At 43.9% G+C, this 20,737-nt stretch overlaps 1 protein-coding gene across 1 annotated transcript in view; it reads right to left on the minus strand.

Moving 5' to 3' along the window:
- Positions 1-6,185: 6,185 nt before the first annotated feature.
- The window catches only part of otog (otogelin), a 350,354-nt gene continuing 335,802 nt past the window's right edge, over positions 6,186-20,737 (minus strand). Inside the window, exons 52-53 of the mRNA XM_070898763.1 lie at positions 18,353-18,432; positions 6,186-6,386 (exon numbers count right to left, since the gene is read on the minus strand). Of these exons, the coding sequence (XP_070754864.1) occupies positions 6,186-6,386; positions 18,353-18,432 (281 nt within the window). The remainder of the gene's footprint in view (positions 6,387-18,352; positions 18,433-20,737) is intronic.

Consider the following 20,737-nt stretch of genomic DNA (forward strand, 5'->3'; position numbering starts at 1 on the left):
TGGAGAGGCTAGAGAAGTTGGGGTTGTTCTCCTTAGAGCAGAGAAAGTTAAGGGAAGTTTTAATAGAGGTGTTCAAAATCATGAGGCATTTTGATAGAGTAAATAACGACAAACTGTTTCCAGTAATCAGCAGTTACAGATTTACTTTTAATTTTTCCAACATAGTTTATTAAAATCTACACAATTATGCATCTTCAGCCTTGTTGAAGCAGTATGTCAGACAACACTTCCCAGCCTGTTGAAGTGACTGGCCATGAACACACCATCACCACACTCCTCAGAAGGACACTCGCGTCGTAGATGATAGATTTTCCCATATTCATCATATTGTGTCTGTAAGCACTCGAGTAATGACTCCATGAGGCAAGGTATTATACTTGAACTGTGGTGACCTTAGTCCATTTATTGCAGCTCCTGGGTGAGGGTACAGTATGGTGAGCTCCCTTTTATACCTGGTTACCTGTCGTGTACAGGTGACCCCTAGGTCTCTACCTGGTGGTACAGTCATAGTGTATACAGTGTGAAGGTACATCCAGTGGTCTTATGTAACTGTACATTGAGGGTACAGGGTATATACCTATGTTATACATACACAACACATCAATCTTGTAATATTTGAGGGCAGCAAGCTTGACCACCTTCATCTTATGCTGGTTCTTCTTTGGGATGGTGTAAGACGACGACTTCTTCTTGGCATCACCCGAAGTCTCAGTACGAGTTGTAGAGTTGACTCCTTCTGGATGTTGTAATCAGAGAGAGAGTACAACCATCCTCCAAATGTTTTCCAGCAAAGATCAGTCGCTACTGATCAGGGGGAATACCTTCCTTGACCTGGATCTTAGCCTTTAAAGAGTTAAGGTAAAAGGCAAAAAGAACCAGAGACAAGAAGAGGAGAAACTTTTTTTACACAGTGAGTTATGATGGTCTGCATTGCACGGCCTGAAAGGGCAGTGGAAGCAGATTCAACATGACCTTTCAAAAGGGAATTGGATAAATACTTGAAGAGGAAAAATTTACAGGGAAATGGGGAACGGGCAGGGGAGTAGGACTAATTGGATAGCTCTTTGAGAGTGAAGGCAATAGAAGGTGATGCTGATAGAGTTAGATGAGGAAGGATAGGAGGAGGCTTGAGTGGAACATAAACACCAGCAAGGACTGGTTGAGCCGAATGGCCTGTTTCTGTATTGTATAATTCCATGTAATTCTATGTAAATTTGCAACCTGTACTTGCCACCAATGTAGCATCAGAAAATCATTGGTATAATATATGCTCCATATTAACAGGGTACAGCTTCTGTAATAGCAGAGCACATCTCCTGTATGATGTGTGCACCATTATATAGGGTGCCCATGTCTGCGCTGTGTGCGTTTGTTACTGATATAAGTCTATTGTACTTTATCTTAATTGTGGTGGCGGTAATTTTTGTTTATCTATTTATTTTTGTGACAACTTAAACATTTTTTGCCTGAAGTATACATGAGAATAATAATCAGATTCTTCACATCAGAGGAGGTGTGGAAGGCAATTGGCTAGGCTTGCCCAGGTGTCCATACCCTTTCACTTTCCATGTTCTTGGACTGCCTTTATTTATCGTATGAGGCATCGGATGAAAGAATCCACTAATGAGACCCTCTTGACTTCAAAATACTTTAAAGCTGAAATGGTCACCAAGGACAAGTGCTCATTTCCCTCTAATTTAATTATTTTCCTCAAACAGGCAGTAAAAAGGCAATCCTGAGGCCTGAGCTGCTTTGAACTCGGAGGAGAAAGGATAGATCAGAAGATGACAGCAGGGATTTGTTTAAGATAAATGGATAAGGGTTGCTTCCGATGTCAATCTCTGGGCCGTCTGGGTCTTGTCCTTCACTATCCTGAACTTAGTACACGCTTGACATTCTTTCTCCATGTTTAAGCAACCTTCAGCTAATCTCACCACAGACTTTGCAGATCCAGTCTTCAACACAATCAAGATTTTAAAACAATGCACTTTAATACCAAAAGTTTAAATTTTAGCGTCATGTAATTTTTTTCCTTTACTATGAGTGTGACACTATAAGTTTATGCATTATCTGACATGGCACTGTTCCACACAGACCAGAAAGTCCTGGGTTCAATCCCAGGTCTGTGTTACAAAATCTCAAGTAGAGGGACTCTGAATGACTCCTTGTTACCCGTTTTCCCTTTGACATAAAGCTCATTCCTTTAATCCCTGTCCTCTGGAATTGTCTCTGTAAACCACTTCACATGTTCTCTACCATAAAAATCCTTCTGTCACAGTGCCTTCAGGCTCCACTCTAAATTCTTTGCACCTTTTCCACTTTCCTAAGTGTTCTGATGTTATTTATTACATGAGGAGTACCATGGAGATGTAAGTTGTTATAGTTCAGGATTGAGGGACATTGTAATTGGTCTCAATGCTCCTGGGAAAAATGAGTCACAGATTCCACTCCTGATGGGTTGGTTTGAGCTGTGATTCCCTTCATGGTCAGATAATCTGCCAACATTCACTATCCAGGGTAACACATGAAGAATGGGCTCTTGGGTGAGGTGACAGATGACTGCCAATGCCTGTGGCAGTAAGTTTTATTATCTGCAGGAAAGGATAGATAAAAATATATGCTTTTTTTAAGTATACATTAAGGACTGTTAAAAAGTGAAGCTAAATAATAGATGTGTGACAACACAAGAATGGCAGTAAATTACTGGTGCTCGAGTCAGTGGAGTAGCTCTGATGCCTGCAGAACTCTGAGATTAAACGTTTCAGTTCACTCCCAAATGCTTTATTATTCCTTGAAATATAACATTCTGCAGCATTCCTGACCAATCAAAAAGTTGCATTCCGGCTATCAGCAGACAATCTCAGTCACGAGAGAGATTGCTGGAACATGCATTCTGTACCAGCCTTGGTCTGCTTCAGTAGGTACTCTCCTTAACGTTCTCAGATCAATTTATAAAATATGTTGATGGCATATGAAGAGAGCAGCTTTAGTTATCTCTCCAGGACCGTTCAGCTGATGTTTTGTAGTTTGAGAACACAAGAGAAAACTTCACCAAAACTCCATCAACATGGAAGTTCCGATCTCAGTGATTCATAAAATTGAAATATGTGCTATTGTTTTTTTAAACCAATTCTGTTCTACTTTTCTTACTATTAGGTCCGGTTTATAGTTAGCAGTGAGAAACAGTGTGCGATGCTAATAAAATCAATTCATTGGTCACATTCATGGTGAGATAGTAAGTAAGTTGAATACAGGTATGATAATGAATGGAAAATTGCACTGAGTCACACAATATGCTCAGGAGAGGTACCAACAGGAATAAAATTGGGGCTTTTTTCACTGGAACATGGTTAAAGGATTTTCAAAATAATGAAAGAGTTTAAGGGAGTTAAGATAGTTTTATGGGGCTCAATTTTGGCCAGGAGTTGCTCCAGTTTTTTTTTGGAGTAACTTGGTTTTTCTGGCGTAACTTAAAAATCCCTATTTTCCCCAATCAATTTGCACCAGTGTAACTGAGTTAGTTATGATTTTTTTAGGTTTGTTTTTTTTCTCAAAAAAAGGGTGTTGGAAAAGGGGAGGTGCAACGAGACCTGGGTGTCATGGTTCATCAGTCACTGAAAGTGGGCATGCAGGTACAGCAGGCGGTGAAGAAGGCAAATGGTATGTTGGCCTTCATAGCTAGGGGATTTGAGTATAGGAGCAGGGAGGTCTTACTGCAGTTGTACAGGGCCTTAGTGAGGCCTCACCTGGAATATTGTGTTCAGTTTTGGTCTCCTAATCTGAGGAAGGACGTTCTTGCTATTGAGGGAGTGCAGCGAAGGTTCACCAAACTGATTCCAGGAATGGCTGGACTGTCATATGAGGAGAGACTGGATCAACTGGGCCATTAGTCACTGGAGTTTAGAAGGATGAGAGGGGATCGCATAGAAACATATAAGATTCTGATGGGACTGGACAGGATTTTTGCGGGAAGAATTTTCCCGATGTTGGGTAAGTCCAGAACCAGGGGACATAGTCTTAGGATAAGGGGTAAGCCATTTAGGACTGAGATGAGGAGAAACTTCTTCACTCAGAGAGTTGTTAACCTGTGGAATGCCCTGTCGCAGAGAGTTGTTGATGCCAGTTCATTGGATATATTCAAGAGGGAGTTAGATATGGCCCTTACGGTTAAGGGGATCAAGGGGTATGGAGAGAAAGCAGGAAAGGGGTACTGAGAGAATGATCAGCCATGATCTTATTGAATGGTGTTGCAGGCTCGAAGGGCCGAATGACCTACTCCTGCACCTATTTCCAATGTTTCTATGTTTCTATGTTACCAGCCACTATGCCAGTTCTGCCTATTTAGGCAACTTCGGCCAGCTAATAGTTACTCCAAATCGACTCAGGCCAGCGTATGTGGCCACTTCAGAAAACCCTTGCGGAGAGTTAAAGAAATCGGTGCAGGTAAGTACATCGGAGGCCATTCAGCCTGGGATAGGGGCGGGAAGCGGAGAGGACCTGCCTGCACCTAAACCACCAAAGCCTTACAAATCACCAAACCTTGCAAACAAAAAGTAATAAGAATTCAATAAAAAATAAAACATTTAAGCAAGTCCTAGCTTCATCTTCAAACTTGGCCCAGGAAGGCAGCGGGCTGGCCAGTGCGGGAGGTCACTCGGCCTGGGCTAGGGGCGGGCAGGAGAACTGATAGAAATCACCGCCCCAAGCCCTGGCCGAGTGGTCTCCCGGTGCGTTCGATCTCTCACGCAGAGACCGACTGTTGTCGCAGACATCACCAGCGCACTCCACTGCGCATGTGCAGACAACCCGGCACAGTTTTCGGCGCAGGATGCTGGCTCCACCCCCGACTCGACTGGCCACGCTGCGCGACTGCAGGGAAGAGGCCATACAGCGGCCAAAGTGGCAACAACATTTTTCGGCGCATCTCAGAACAGAATACGCTGAAAAACAGGCTGGGCCAAAATTGAGGCCATAGAATGGACATCCTTTATATATTAAAGAAAACACTATAATCTATAGAGTAAATTTTGCAACGCGGGGCCATGCATGTAGCCAGTGCATATCAGAAAATCATAGACATACTGATCACAATTGTCTGTCCACTTATTTTGTATCTTTATTTATATAAATAGCAGTCAACAGGGTTCTTTTCTGTTAGCGAATCGCATACTCTGTGTATATAATTGAAAAGCAACACACTGTATATGTTAGAAAATAATTCCTCAAGGTTAACAGAATGATTTGAGCTAAATATCACATACACACAAGTACAAAGAAAGTTTGTTTGGTTTTATTTGTTTTAATCTTTAAATAAAGTGCACAGAAATATACAGCTGATTGTTTGGGTTCTGTATATGAACAAATTCCCCTCCATGTACCATGTAGCTATGTCAAAACCTATTTTGATCATTTTTCTGCTGCGTTAATCTTCCTTAATCAAAGTTCTAACTTATATATAATTTCAAAAGAATCATAAACAGTAAAATATTTGAGGTAAAGGTCACAGTGACTGCCTTAAACTTAACAAACTATCAGGAATAAAAATACAACATTCAATATATTTTAATAAACCCATTGGTATGACTAGGCAACAGTTCTGTACAACACAGGTTCCTTATGACATAGACAGATGCCTGCATTTTCATTAAAAAAGGGTTTTATTAAAAAAATGACGTGGTTATGATTTGTGAAAGACTATTTTTGTAAAATATGTTTGTGAAGTTTGTGCTCATCTGGGTGAGGGATGTTAGTGTCAGAGAATGGAACACTTTCAATTTGGGCACATTCTGCCAGCATCAAACACCTCAGACTATTTTAAGTTCACTTACAGAGAAGCAAGTTTATAACGTCAGGGACAATTGGAGGAATGATAACCTGCATAAGTTAGGCTCCAAATAGCTGAATTTCTTTGGCAAGCATAAGCGAGTAAAAGATAGAGCTTTTCTTTTGTGTGTGCAGTCACTGGACTGTTTCAGGTCGTGAGTGATGAAAGAGAATGGTGAAGTGGATGAAAGAAAGAATCCTCAGAAAATGCAGCAAAACTAAAATAAAAATTAAGATGCCTAAATATAGATTGGGATTAATTGGAGTAGTTTGCATATGGCACCAAACTACAGATCTTCACAAACCTTTGTTTGAATCACAGATAATACAGTTTTTTTTGTTAATTTTTTGCCCATCAGTCTCTAGGACCACTGGCAGGAGCAGTCTGTGGGTTCTTGGATAGAATAATTGACCCAGGTAGAGTTGCTGCTACAGTACAGCTGCACTGTGCGTTTCTGTAGCCCCATTTCCCTGCAGCACTTACAGAATCTGGCATGTGTGTTAATGCTGTAATTGTAAATACTGGCTGAGGGGCACTTTCCGTCACAGGAGACTATATTTACCTGGAAAACAGAAGATAACAATGTTCATGTACGCAATACAGAGACATGGTTTGCGCTAATTTCCCCCTTTCCCTTCTAATTTTTCTGAAAATGCCCATTTCTGCTGGTATGGATCCACAGGAATCAGCCACACTGGTACCTCATCCAAGTGTACATTCTTCTTGTGTGAGCCTTGATTGTGTTTTGAGTGTAGTCACACCATTTCTTGGTGGATAAGAGATCGCTGGGAAGCTATCAAGAATGTACTCCCATCACCACCCCACCCCCCCCAATTCCTTATCCCAAGAACATCATCATCATCATCATCATCATCATAGGCAGTCCCTCGAAACGAGGATGACTTGCTTCCACGCCAAAAAAAGAATGAGTTCACAGGAGTTTCAATGAAGGACGCGAACTACATCCTGAAGGGTGGACGATGTCTGTGCGTGGATTTTTTTAACTTGTGGTGGCCGTTGCACACCAGCCACCACACGGGCTTGACAGAGCTAGGTCTTAGTCCAGTGGCAAGGATTACCCAAGACAACTGGAGACCAGTTCTGCTGCACGGACCTAGTGCGCACACATATCACAGTGTGGGCTGGCCCGTGCCTCTCCTGAGCCCTGATCACATCCCTTCACATTGTCTCGCCGCTTCTGCTCTATCTGCCCATGCTCCAATCACCGACCTGGATCTTGATGCCCCTCCTACACCAGCTCGCGCTGTACCTTGCATTGGTATGCCTCCACGCTGCCCATGGCCGCCGCTCCCCGCTCCTTTTATGGCCCCAACCTGCCGCTGATGTTCCTTACAGGTCGGGGCCTCCACGCTGCCCGAGAACACCGAAGCCAATTACAGCTCCTCTTTGCTATCGCCGAGAGCATGCAGAAGTCAAGCGCAGGCAACAGAAAGAGTGTGCGGCAAACCTGTTCAACACACCCTTTCCCTCAACGACTATCTGTCCCACCTGTGACCAAGTCTGTTGTTCTCGTATTGGACTGTTCAGCCACCTAAGGACTCATTTTAAGAGTGGAAGCAAGTCTTCCTTGATTCCGAGGGACTGCCTATGATGATGATGAGAGTTCAGCTAGACCCGCAATTGATCCTCAAATATGCCTTGTCTTGTCTCAGTTCCACAACTGAGCACTGCCCTTACAACTGAGATACTATAATGTTATTGGTAAAGTAGCACGGACATCAGGGCAAAGCATCTTGCAGGATACGTTTCCAGGTTTGTAATCATGGTATACACAGCAATGTCAGTGTTGTGTGATTATTTCATTGCATACCTTTGGACTGGATAATACATTTTAAAATCTAACCTTAGTTCCCATGATAATGAGTATTTAACCCCTTCCATTTGAGTTCAAATCAATTCACATTGGACGGCAAACTTCAAAAATGATAGAAAATTTATCCCAGCCAGCCATGCAATTTGATTAATATCTCCACAAGTGATGTCAGTATTATGGTCATTTCTTGAGTAAAGATATTTGGCATGTAATACTTGCCTAGTATCTAAAACATATATTTATAAATTTTTAGGAAGATTTGAATTGAAAGCATTTATATATATAGTATTTTCATAGACCAGGAATATCAGTTGAGCCCGTGTTATATTGCCAGACCAGTTGAAATGTCAACCCCGTTGATGTGATAAATATAATCAACAGATCAGGGACAATAGTTTACAAAGTACACCACAAATAGTGCTGGTCGATAGATGGGGAGGTGGTGAGTCTGATGGCTGAATCAGGTAGGCAGAAAGGTTTAGAGCTGCAGAACATCACGAATCAGGCTACTTGGCAGAGAACTGGGATTATGGTGAATTCCCCACCCTCACACTGTCACCTCTGGACTCCCTCAAGGATCTATCCTTGGCACCTTCCTCTCCTTGGTGACATCATCTGCAGAGGCGAGGTAAGGTGCCATGTGTGCGCTACTGATACCCAACTCTGCCACCTCTTGAAACACTCTACTGACCCCTGTATTGTCAGACTGCTTGTTTTGCAACCAATCTTGGATAAACCACAATTTCCTTCAACTAAACATTGGGAAGACTGAAGGCATCCTCGTCATCCCGCATCACAAACTCCATACCCTTACCACCGATTCAAACTCCCTCCCCGGCCACTGTCTCAGGCTGCTGACAACCTCAGCATTCTATCCGATCCTGAGCTGAGCATCCGTCCTCTCTGTCACAATGACTATTTACTTCCACCAACGTAACAATGCCTGCCTCCCTATCGCTGTAACATCCTCTGCCTTACAACCACCAACCCCCACCCCCTCCCCCGCCCACGACACCCCCACCCAGCCATGAACTCTCTGTTCCTGTGATGGTGGTCTCCTGAACACCGCCTTCAACCACCAAGGTCTCACTTTGGAGAAGTTCCTTCCTAAACCCTCTGCTTCTGTACCTCCTTTTCCTCTTTTTTGATGCTCCTTAAAGCCTGTCCCTTTGACCAAGGTTTTGGACACACATCCTAATATCACCTATTTTGTCTTAGCGTCTATTTTTTGATTAAACTGTGAAGTGCTTTGGAACCTTTTTCTACATGAAATGCGCTATAAAAATGCAAGCTGTTGCTGTTGAATGGAAAGCGGTAGGTGGAGTGTCAGGCAAGTGAGAAGATGGAGAGAAATAAATAAGTAGGCTCTTATATCCTACTCCCCAATGTTTTATGAAGATTTGCACCTGTAGCTGACTGCGTAACTTATAAGCATTTTAGATCTATCGGCACTGACAAAAAGTATTTTTTTTCTATAAAGCACCAATCGCTGATGTATATTCTATTCATACAGTAAACAATGATGTTTTACAGGTTTGGACATTATTTTATATTGCTTTCTGTTTTAAATGTAGAGTGCTACATATGGAGTGTTCCGCATCAGCGCATTTGTGACTTGATTGACAGTACCATCATTTTTCACAATATTCTGTAGCTATTTGGGACACAAATGCAACACTAAAAAAAACTTTGTCAGTGGCTTGTGGGAATTGTACATGACCATTTTGGACTCAACATCTATTGTACCAATTATGATCATTTTATTTCCCTTCCCCCACTATGCCAATTTATTTTTCTTCTCTTCTGCACCAAAATATAATTTCCTGTTCAAAAGTGTGGCCAAATTGCTGCCCCTGTTGTTCATGTGCTGATCACCAGGAGGTGCACAGGAGCAGGCCTTGAAAACGGTTCTCAACTTTTCTTTATTTCCATGGAGATGCCCGTTTTTTTTTGTTGGTGACCTGTTGGTTGTAGCTAAAAACTCACTATATAAGTTCATCTCCAATGTTAGTGTTAGTCGATAAGCTATCACAGTTATGTGGCATTCAGGAAATGAGATTTGTATAACAGACCTTGTTCAATGCAATTTATTTTAGCAAAATTCTAAGTAGAATTTTAGTCATCGTCAGGGAAACGTACAATTCTGAGTTTAAGGAACCCAAACTTATTGGTCCACAGAGTGAATCTGTGTGATTACAATTAATACCCTTATTTCCCTGTAGACAACCCTATTTAGCATTTATTGCTTGAGAATACCTTCTTTAAAGCTTTTGGAAAAGCTTTCATGTCTGCCAAATAGCCAATATAATGATCATGTTACATTTAGTTGTTCCATTACAAAAACATCAGGCAGATTGTGGCGAAGGTGAAACATGGCTGTTCTGACTAGTTTCCACTTTGGGATGAGGATAGTGCCCTCACTCTCCCATTTCCAAATCTTACAACACATCAACATCAATTTAAATGTAATGTTGGACTTGGACAGTCAGGGGATACTAGTTAATATCCTTTGTAATTTTAGGTTGAACTGCAGCCATTATAGGTTGGTGATAGCTGGATTGGACAGCACCGGGTGATTCATCCTTGGCTTGGTAATTCAAGATCAAAATGGGACCACTTAGTTAATCATAATAATGTAACACTTAGAGTACACATATATGAATGCTTTCTAAAGATGTAACCTAAGCCTACGTGTGATTTATAGCTTTAATATGTCGCTGAGTATCAATGAACTGAGCCAAATTGAAATTGTTGGTTAAGAGGTTAAAATTTGGCTCGATCTTACTCACCGCCTCATTTTGTTTTGATGACCCCGAAGATCAGAACTCTAGTAAAATTATTTTAGAAAGTGTTTAATAACTGCTTTGCATTTGTTCTTAGTTAATTATTGAGGTAAAGAATGTTGTTTTTTTATTTTTTTCTTCCTTTTTGTTAAGTATTCTGCCAACAATAGCTTTGTTCAACTGTAAATGTCTGTTTTCATCAAGAAATTGTTCATTGTTTAGCAAAATACAAGTTGATGTAATTTGAATTATTCATTAGAAAGAACATGGGCAAACAAATAATTCATAACTCTCAACTAATATACATTCCCTTGAAGAATAAAAAATCCACTGGAAAAGTGATACAACCATGAGAAGTTAAAGGTGGTATTGAAGCTTACAGTGTTGCCAAAAAGAGTAGTAAGCCCGAGGATTGGGAGGGTTTTAAAAATAAGCAAAGTATGACTGAGAAATTGATGAAGAGGGAGGAAATAGAATATGAGAGTAAACTAGTGAGAAATATACCAATAGATTATAAGAGTTTTACACGTTTGTAAAAATGATTAGTGAAACATGGGTCCCTTAGAGGCAGAGACAGGAGAGTCAGTGGTGATGTCGCACTTTACCAGGGAGGCTTTGAGGGTGTCCTTATAACATTTCCGCTGTCCTCCTTTGGCTCGTTTACTATGAAGGAGCTCCGCATAAAGCATTTGCTTAGGGAGTCTCGTATCTGGCATGCGAACTATGTGGCCTGCCCAGCGAAGCTGATTGAGTGTGGTCAGTGCTTCAATACTGCCGATGTTAGCCTGGTCGAGGACACTGATGTTGTTGCGCCTGTCCTCCCAGGGGATTTGCAGGATCTTGCGGAGACATTGTTGGTGATATATCTTCAGTAACTTGAGTTGCCTTCTATACATCGTCCATGCCTCAGATCCATACAGGAGGGCGGGTCTTACTACAGCCCTGTAGACCATGAGCTTGGTGGTAGATTTGAGGGGCTGTTCTTCAAAACACTCTTTTCCTCAGACGGTCAAAGGCTGCACTGGCGCACTGGAAGCGATGTTGAATTTCTGCATCAATGTCTGCCTTTGTTGATAAGAGGCTCCCAAGATATGGGAAATGGTCCACATTGTCCAGGGCCGCGCCGTGGATCTTGATGATTGGCGGCGGTAACAGGCTGGTGGAGGACCTTTGTCTTACGGATGTTAAGCGTAAGGCCCATGCTTTCATATGCTTCAGTGAATACATTGACTATATCCTAGAGTTCAGGCTCTGAATGTGCACAGACGCAGGCATCGTCCACGTACAGTAGCTCAACGACAGAGGTTGGGGTGATCTTGGACATGGCCTGGAAGCGGCCTAGCTTAAACAGCTTCACACTGGTTCTGTAGTTTAGGTCCACTCCAGCAGGAAGCTTGTTGACTGTGAGGTTGAGCATGGGTTGAAGAGGGTTGGAGCGATGACGCAACCCTGTTTGACCCCGGTCCGGATGTGGATTGGGTCTGTAATGGATCCGTTGGTAAGGATCACGGCCGGCATGTCATCGTGAAGCAGGCGAAGGATGTTGACAAACTTTTGGGGGCATCCGAAACGGAGAAGGATGCTCCATAGACCCTCACGGTTGACAGTGTCTAAGGCCTTTGTAAGATCGAAAAAGTCCATGTATAAGGGCTGGCGCTGCTCCCTGCATTTTTTTCTGCAACTGTCGCATTGCAAAGATCATGTCCGTTGTGCCCCGTAGGGAACGAAATCCGCATTGTGATTCCGGGAGGAGCTCCTCGGCCACAGGGAGAAGACGACTGAGGAGAACTCGAGCAACAACTTTCCCAGTGGCTGATAGCAGGGAGATTCCCCTGTAGTTGCCGTAGTTGTAGTGGAACCGGCTTTTTTTTAAACACAGTGGATCGGGAAACGCAGCGGCGGGGGAGGCAATTCAGGTCATTATGACCTTTGTTAACAGACCATTAAGAACTATTTTCAACTCACCTTCAGAGTTTACCAGGTCGCCCATGGGGTCCATGCTGCTCGGGGATCACGTCTGGTAAGCAGGGTGGGAGTTGAATGGCCATGGAATCATTTCATTACTTGACAGATGCAAATGTGCTATAAAAGCTCCCATCTCACAGCTGTTTATTTCCAAACTCAGAAGCTGCTGCTTACTGCGTTTGGAAGGCAGGGTGAGCTTTATGCAGGTTGCAAGTGTTTGGAGCAAATTCTCTATCTAGTGTCACCTCATTGGAATAGCCTCTCTCACCACTGACAGATCGCTTCTGTCATCTCAAGTTCATCTGCCATCTATTACATCAGCATTGGTGCCCTTGAAACTATCTCACCTTGGTCCTCAGAATCCCACCACGATCAGCCCCAACACCAGCAGCACCAGGCACAACAGCAGCACCAACTACAACACCAACCTTCTCCACAATCAACTGATGCTGCACAGGAAAGAGGGCATCATCACCTGATCACATTGCTGCCTGGGACACCAGGGATAGCCTCACCATGGCCAGATTTACTTCACTTGATGCTGTAGAGCTTGGCTGCCACATGATGCACCAGGTTGGCACCACCCCAAACCACCAGTGTAAAGCATCCTTACAATGCCCAAGCCATTCCTTTCATGCTAATCAGCATTTGTGTGCTATTAGTTGGTATAATTGGACCAGGATGAGGGTGAGTGCGAGAGGTGGCTCATGAGGTGGGAAAGTGATAATGTAGATAGAGAGGGATGCTTGGAGGTGCAAGGTAAGTTGGTGTGAGCAAGGATGTGTAAGAGTAGGGTAGGGAAGGCAAAGTGATGGGGATGTGATGAGTGGCACAGCAGGATGAGGTTGAGTGTGTGGCTTTGCAGTGACGTTTTGTGATCGACGGAGATCATTGAAAGGTTTGCACCATTGCAGCCAGGCCCTCCTGATGACATCCCTGCTTGTGTCTTCCTGTGCAATGTGCAACCAGACTGCGTTGATCTCCTGGGGAGGTCTCTTCCGCCCATTGGAAGGGAAGAGAAACTCCCTGCGTGCTGTGACTCCCTCCATAAGCATTTGGAGGAAATGATGCGACAGCCTGAGTGCAGCCCTGCACCTTTGTGCAATACTTGTAAGTGTTTGCTGCACCTCAATGCTGTAGAACACTGACAGCACAACTGTTAAAATTAATTTGACATGGTCCCTTTAAGGAAACCGGCCAATGACGCATCATCAAAAGATGTCATCAAACCCGCTTCCTTCAGTTGGCCAGCAAACCCGCTGGCCGGGCTTAACGAGCCCAATCAGGGGAAAATCATTTTGGATAGCGGGCTGGAGCTGGCAGCAAGGCCGGGACAACCTGCCACCGACGTTGCCCCCCACAGACCTGCTGAGGTTGGTACAATCCAGCCCTTTGTTTCTGTCTTCACAGTAGAGGGATCAATGAACTTAGCGGAAATTGTGGGGAGCCAAGGATCTAACGAGATTGCGTAACTTAAAGAATTAATATTAGTAAAGAAAAAGTACTGAAGAAATGAATGGGACTAAAAGCTGACAAATCCCCTGGACCTGATGACCTACAGCCTGGGGTTTTAAAAGAGGTGGTTGCAGAGATAGTAGATCCATTGGTTTTGATCTTCCAGAGTTCCCCAGATTCTAGAATAGTCCCTGTGGACTCACTGTTCAAGAAAGGAGGGAGTGAGAAAACAGGGAACCAAAGGGCAGTCAGCCTGACATCAGTGATCGGGAAAACGCCAGAATCTATTATTAAGAATGTGTAAACAGGCACTTGGAAAATCAGAATATGATTAGGCAGAGTCAACACAGTTTTTATGAGGGAAATCGTGTTTGACCAATCTTTTTAAGTTTTTTGAGGATGTAACTAGCAGAGTAGATAAGGTGAACCAGTGGATGTGGTATATTTGGATTTTCAGATGGCGTTCGATAAGGTGCCACATAGGAGGTTCTTACAAAAGATTAGGGCTCATGGGATTGGGGGTAATATATTAGCATAGATTGAGGATTGGTTAACGGACAGAAAACAGAGATTAGGAATAAACGAGTCAATTTCAGGATGGCAAGGTGTAACTAATGGAGTGACACAAGGATCAATGGTTGGGCCTCAGCTATTTACAATCTATATCAATGATTTAGATGAGGGGATCAAGTGTAATACATCCAAGTTTGTTGACAATACAAAGCTAGGTGGGAAAGTGAGCTGTGAGGAGGATGCAAAGAGGCTGCAAAGTGAAATAGACTGGTGAAGTGATTGGGCAAGAAGGTAACAGATGAAGTATAATGTGGGGAAGTGTGAAATTATCCACTTTGGTAGGAGGGGTTGAAAAGCAGAATATTTTTTAGAAGGTGAGAGACTAGTGCAATTTGGTATTCAGAGGAATTTGGAGGTTCTTGTTCATGAATCAGAAAGTTAACATGCAGGTACTACATGCAAGTTAGGAAGGCAAATCGTACGTTAGCCTTTAGTGCAAGCTGGTTAGAATATAAGAGCAAGGAATTCTTGCTGCAATTATGTGCATCCGGGAGGGCGCTGAGCACCTCGAGTCTCATCGTGGAGAGCATGCAGAAATCAAGCACGGGCAGTAGAAAGAGCATGCGGCAAACCTGTCCCACCCTCCCTTTCCCACAACGACTATCTGTCCCACCTGTGACAGGGACTGTGGTTCTCGTATTGGACTGTTCAGCCAATGAAGGACTCATTTTTAGAATGGAAGCAAGTCTTCCTCGATTCCGAGGGACTGCCTATGATGATGATATAGGGCTTTGGTGAAACCGCACCTGGAGTACGGTGTATAGTTTTGGGGGCCGAAATTGCCCTGCGCCCCATTTCGGAGCGGTAACCTATCAGGCCCGGGACTTTTGCTGTGCAATTGGGGTTTGCGCCCATCAAACGAGGCGGAGCGCTGTCTAAGGTGTTCCGCCTTGTTAGAAGGGCGCTCCCGGTGCATCAGCGCGCCGCTGAGTTCAGCGCGATGCTGAAGAGGTCAGCGCTACACAGAAGCTCCGCATAGCGTTGACGCGCTACAACGCCCTTCCCCTTTCAGTTAAAGGGGTGGACCGCTGCGCGCTTGGCAGGCCCTTTGATGGCCACTGCTGGGCCACCAGGGACGTGCTCGACCAGGCCAGTGGCCCGGCACCCAAAAGGGACTGTTGGGCTGCATGATGGCGGCCCAGTCCAGGCACGGGTCGGGTTGACCGAAGAGTCGGTCGACAAAATAAAATGGCGGCCTGGGGGAAACACACGGCCGCCCCCTTAAGGGGCACCCCGGGGGGATGTCAGCGTCCCGCGGAGTGGCCACTGACATCGGCCCACGCCAGTCTTGCGGCATGTGGGCCAATTTCCCCACGGGCCACAAAGGGGTCAGCGCGGGGTGCAAATGGGTTGGCGAGCTTGGTGATGATGTTATTGCCTGTTGCGCGCCGGCCTGGGGATCTAACTACAGGGCTCACGCTACCGGCAAATAGCCCCCAAAATCTCTGGGGCAATTTTGCCCGAGGTGCTAATGCTTCCTGCCCCCCTGGGTGAAAAGGTCATTGTGCCCTTTGGGCCCAAAAAAGGGCCAATTTTGGACCTTTGCTCTCTAAGGAAGGATGTACTTGCCTGGGTGGGAGTGCAACACAGGTTCACTAGATTGATTCCTCAGATGAGAGGGCTGTTATTTGAGGAGAGATCGAGTAGAATGGACCTATATTCTCTGGATTCAAAAGCAAAATATTGCGGATGCTGGAAATCTGAAATAAAAGCAGAAAATGCTGGAAGTGCTCAGCAGGTCAGGCAGCATCTGTGTAGAGAGAAACAGAGTTAATGTTTCAGGTCAGGGATCTGAAACGTTAACTCTGTTTCTCTCTCCACAGATGCTGCCTGACCTGTTGAGTATTTCCAGCATTTTCTGTTTTTATTCGATATTCTGTGCAGTTTAGAAGAATGAGAGTCTGGGGCCGAAATTCAGAGGTGCACCAGAAACCTGGCGCACCTATGAGTTTTGGAGTGGTGCTCACCGCTGGAACTCCTGGTACGGTTAGTAGATTCATTTTCAGGACTTTGAAATTTTTTTCAAAGCCCTACAGGAAATAGATCATAATGGGGGCGGGCCTTAGATTCAAAGCCAGGCTGACTGGCTGAAAGTGGGTCGGTCAGAACCTCCGATGCTGTCAATCAGCAGTGGAGTCGTGGTGATGTCACAGCGCATGTGCGTCACCACGCTCCCTCCGTTAAAGAGGAGAGATTCTATCATTTTTTAACTTTGGCCACTGGGCCGCCAGGGAGGGTTTCGGCCAGGCCCAAGAGGGGGTGCCAGGCTGCCCATTGCCAGCCCAGCTGAACCCGGGGGCAGTATTTTGCCGGCCGATTGGCAAGTCGGCCGGCAACAATTTCTCCATTGCGGCCACGGCAGTGGGCTCTCCCCTTTAAGGGCGGTCGTGCTGCTGGGCCGTGCTGCTGGGCGGAGATGGTGCACCAGCAGAATAACCTGCTGGGGGCACCGCGCGATGGGGGATTGAGGGATTCAGGTGAAAATCGATAGGTAAGTATTTTTATTACTTTTTTTATTGTTTTCATTGGTGGTGCAACCACTCGGGCGGGATGGGGTCCAGGCCAAAAAATCCCCGACCTGAATTTATGTCGTGTCGGCCTGTTGACCCCAAAGCGGTGGCCATTCGATTTTTTGGAATGGCCACCGCAAACGGGCATTAACAGGTCTCTTTGAGACCCTGAATTTCGGCCCCGTGATCTCATTGAAACATGTAAAATTCTTAGCGGCTTGACAGAGTAGATGCTAAGAGGCTTTTTCCCCTGCCTTGAACTAGGAATCATAGCCTGAGGATAGGAGTCGGCCATTTAGGACTGAGATGAAGAGTGTTAGGAATTATTTGAAATCTCTATTCCAGAGGGCTGTGGAGGCTCAGTCGATGAGTATATTCAAGACAGAGATTGATAGATTTTTGGGAACTAAGGGAATCGAGGTATATGTGATTAGGGTGGGATGTTGTAGTTGATATACAAGTTCAGCCTTGATCTTATTGAATGGCGGAGCAGACTCGAGGGGCCGTGTAGCCTACTCCTGCTCCTATTTCTTATGTTCTTATGATTATGAGTGTGCTAACTTTCTGAAACAGCTATTACTATTGAATTGAATCCATCCATTATACTGTATATTAATTTGACTTAATGTTCATATTTAACTTTTGCAAATCATGCACCATAACGGCCCTTTACAGTCATCAAATAAAAGGAGACTTTTTCCTATAGCTTGGGCCTGCAATCGTACCAAACTACCTTTGGAAATGGACTGTGTACAGACTGATTTTACCACCTCGTACCACCTAAAACTCGCACTGACTTTCTTATGCCGTTGGTTCATTTATTACATTGTTCTTCAAATGGTAAAGAATTGTTGAGCAGCTCCTGTCATGTATCTCACACTACTGTACATAACTGTATCTTACCATGCTTTCCATTACTGTAACTAGATATGACCTGTAACCACAAGCATACCTTATCACCAGGGGTGCACTTGCAGGAGACACTGCATACCTGTTCCACACAGGTATATAAAGACAGGTCTCAGGCAAGTGTGGCATTCGAGAGCTGTGAAATAAAGGTGCAGGTCCTGAGTGACCTTGACTTCAGCATGTGCCTCGTGTGAGTCTGTACTACAGGGACAGGACTTTACAGCTCCTAGAGCTGCTTTATTCAAGATTACAACGTACAACTGTACAAATAGAATTTTCCATACTTTGTTTTTCAGAACATCCATGCACATCTCTGGGACTTTATGCTTTAGAACCGTACAGATTATCTCAAACATTAGTGGAATCCTAGAGTGCCTGCATTTTACTAAGTGCATCTTAAACTGTAGAGTGAGGTTAATAAGAAAATGGTATTTAGTGGGGAGGAGAATTTGGCTCAGGAACAAGAAGCATGTTTTCTTTTATTTAATTTGTTACTTACAGGTATGTTACTTCTGCAATCATTCTTTCGTATGGTCATCCTCACGACCACCTTCTGACATGACTTCACATCCTCTTTACCTATAAAGAATCATTACCATAGAAACATTTCAGTATGCATTTTAATGTCTTTCAGTTTACGGTTAACAGTGTTCAACTTAAAAAAAAAACTTGAACCCTTAATTAATTCTTCTTTCTGTTAAAGCATAAAATTGTTTGAATGGATTTGCATATTTTATGTATGGTTGCAATTAAATAGTTGATTCGCTGTTTATATCATTCATTGCTTGTCGAAGTTCCTTATTGTGTCCATTCAAACAATTTCATCATCAAAGGCAGTCCCTTGAATCGAGGATGACTTGCTTCCACGTCAAAAAGTTCACAGGTGTTTCAATGAAGGACCTAAAATTCCAGATCCCGAACTAACTCTTGAAGATTGGAAGATGCCTGTGCGGGGATTTTATTAATGCGTGATGGCCGTTGCACACCAGCCACCACACGGGCTTGATAGAGCTAGGCCTTGGTCCAGTCGCAAGGGTTAACCAGCACAACAGGAGACCAGCTCTGCTGCACGGACCTAGTGCGCACACATATCGCAGTGTGGGCTGGGCCGTGCTGCCCCTGGGCCCTCGCCTCTTCTGGGCCCCGAACTCTCGCCTCTCCTGGGCCCAGATCACGTCCCTCTACAATCTCTCAAACAAGTTAAAGCAACATTAAACACTGGTGACAAGGCTATCCTTTTCATTACACTATTGACTTTACTAAAGGAGTTCTGTTATTTGTATCTAACAACACTGGGTGACAAGTGATTTCCTCACGAACTGATAATGGGGTTCCAGCTTTTCACTCTATCCAGATTTGGGAATATCTCTAATTTTGCAGATGATATTAAGATAGGAGTTAATGAATTAGGAAAAAGACTAGAAAATTGCAAAAGAGCATAGATTGAATGAGTGAGTCTGTTAATAGCAGATGCAGTTCAATGTAATAAAATGTGAGGTAGTAAATCTTGGATGAAAGAATGGTGGATATGAATATCGTCAAAATGTTGAAGCACGAGGGTGGAATGGGTAAAAAGTGGTTGGTGGTGGGGGGGGGAATAGATGAACAAAGGGATTTTAGCACCAGGACTATACATCATTAAAAGCTAGCCCACAGATACAAGGAGGAACCAAAAAAGCTAATGGAATGCTAGGCTTCACCACAGGAGGTATAGAATATAAATGTAAGGAAATAATACTGTAGTTATACAGCATGCTAGTTAGACCAAATTAGTTTATAAATATTGCATTCAGTTTTAGGCACCTCACTTTAGGAGAGATAAACCAGCCTTGGGGCGAGTTTACTAATGATTCACCGAGATGATATCTATAAGGAAGAGTTTTGGTCAAATTATATTTCCTAGAGATTAGAAGGTTGTCTGATTCAAATAATGAAGAAACTATGGGATCCAGAACATCATCTTAAAATTAGAACTACAAAGTAGGACCTCAAAGGTAGTAATCTCTGGATTGCTACCAGTGTCACGTGCTAATGAGAGTAGAGGGAGCAGGATAGTTAGAATAAATACATGGCTTGAGCAGTGGTGCAAGAGGGAGGGATTCAAATTCCTGGGACAGTTCTGGGGGAAGTGGGACCTGTAGAAAAGGGACGGTCTACACTTGGGCAGGACTGGAATTGATGTCCTGGGGGTAACATTTGCTAAAGCAGTTCGGGAGTGTTTAAACTAATATGGCAGGGGGATGGGAACCTATGCAGCGAGACAGGGCAAAGTAATATGGAGTCAGAAACAGATGGTAGAAAGGTAAAAAGCAATAGTGGAAGGCCGAGTAAACAAAGGCAAGAAACAAAAAGGGTCACACTACATCATAATTCTAAAAGGACAAAGAGTGTTAAAAAAACAAGCCCAAAGGCTTTGTGTCTTACTGCAAGGAGTATCCGTAATAAATGGATGAATTAACTGTGCAAATAGATGTTAACAAATATGATGTGATTGGGATTACAGAGACGTGGCTCCAGGATGATCAGGGCTGGGAACTCAACATCCAGGGGTATTCAACATTCAGGAAGGATAGAATAAAAGGAAAAGGAGGTGGGGTAGCATTGCTGGTTAAAGAGGAGATTAATGCAATAGTTAGGAAGGACATTAGCTTGGATGATGTGGAATCTAGATGGGTAGAGCTGCAGAACACCAAAGGGCAAAAAGCGTTAGTGGGAGTTGTGTACAGACCTCCAATCAGTAGTAATGATGTTGGGGAGGGCTTCAAACAGGAAATTTGGGGTGCATGCAATAAAGGTGCAGTAGTTATCATGGGTGACTTTAATATGCATATAGATTGGGCTAACCAAACTGGAAGCAATACGGTGGAGGAGGATTTCCTGGAGT

The sequence above is a fragment of the Pristiophorus japonicus genome, chromosome 14, assembly GCF_044704955.1.
Source record: "Pristiophorus japonicus isolate sPriJap1 chromosome 14, sPriJap1.hap1, whole genome shotgun sequence".
Lineage (NCBI taxonomy): Eukaryota > Metazoa > Chordata > Chondrichthyes > Pristiophoridae > Pristiophorus > Pristiophorus japonicus.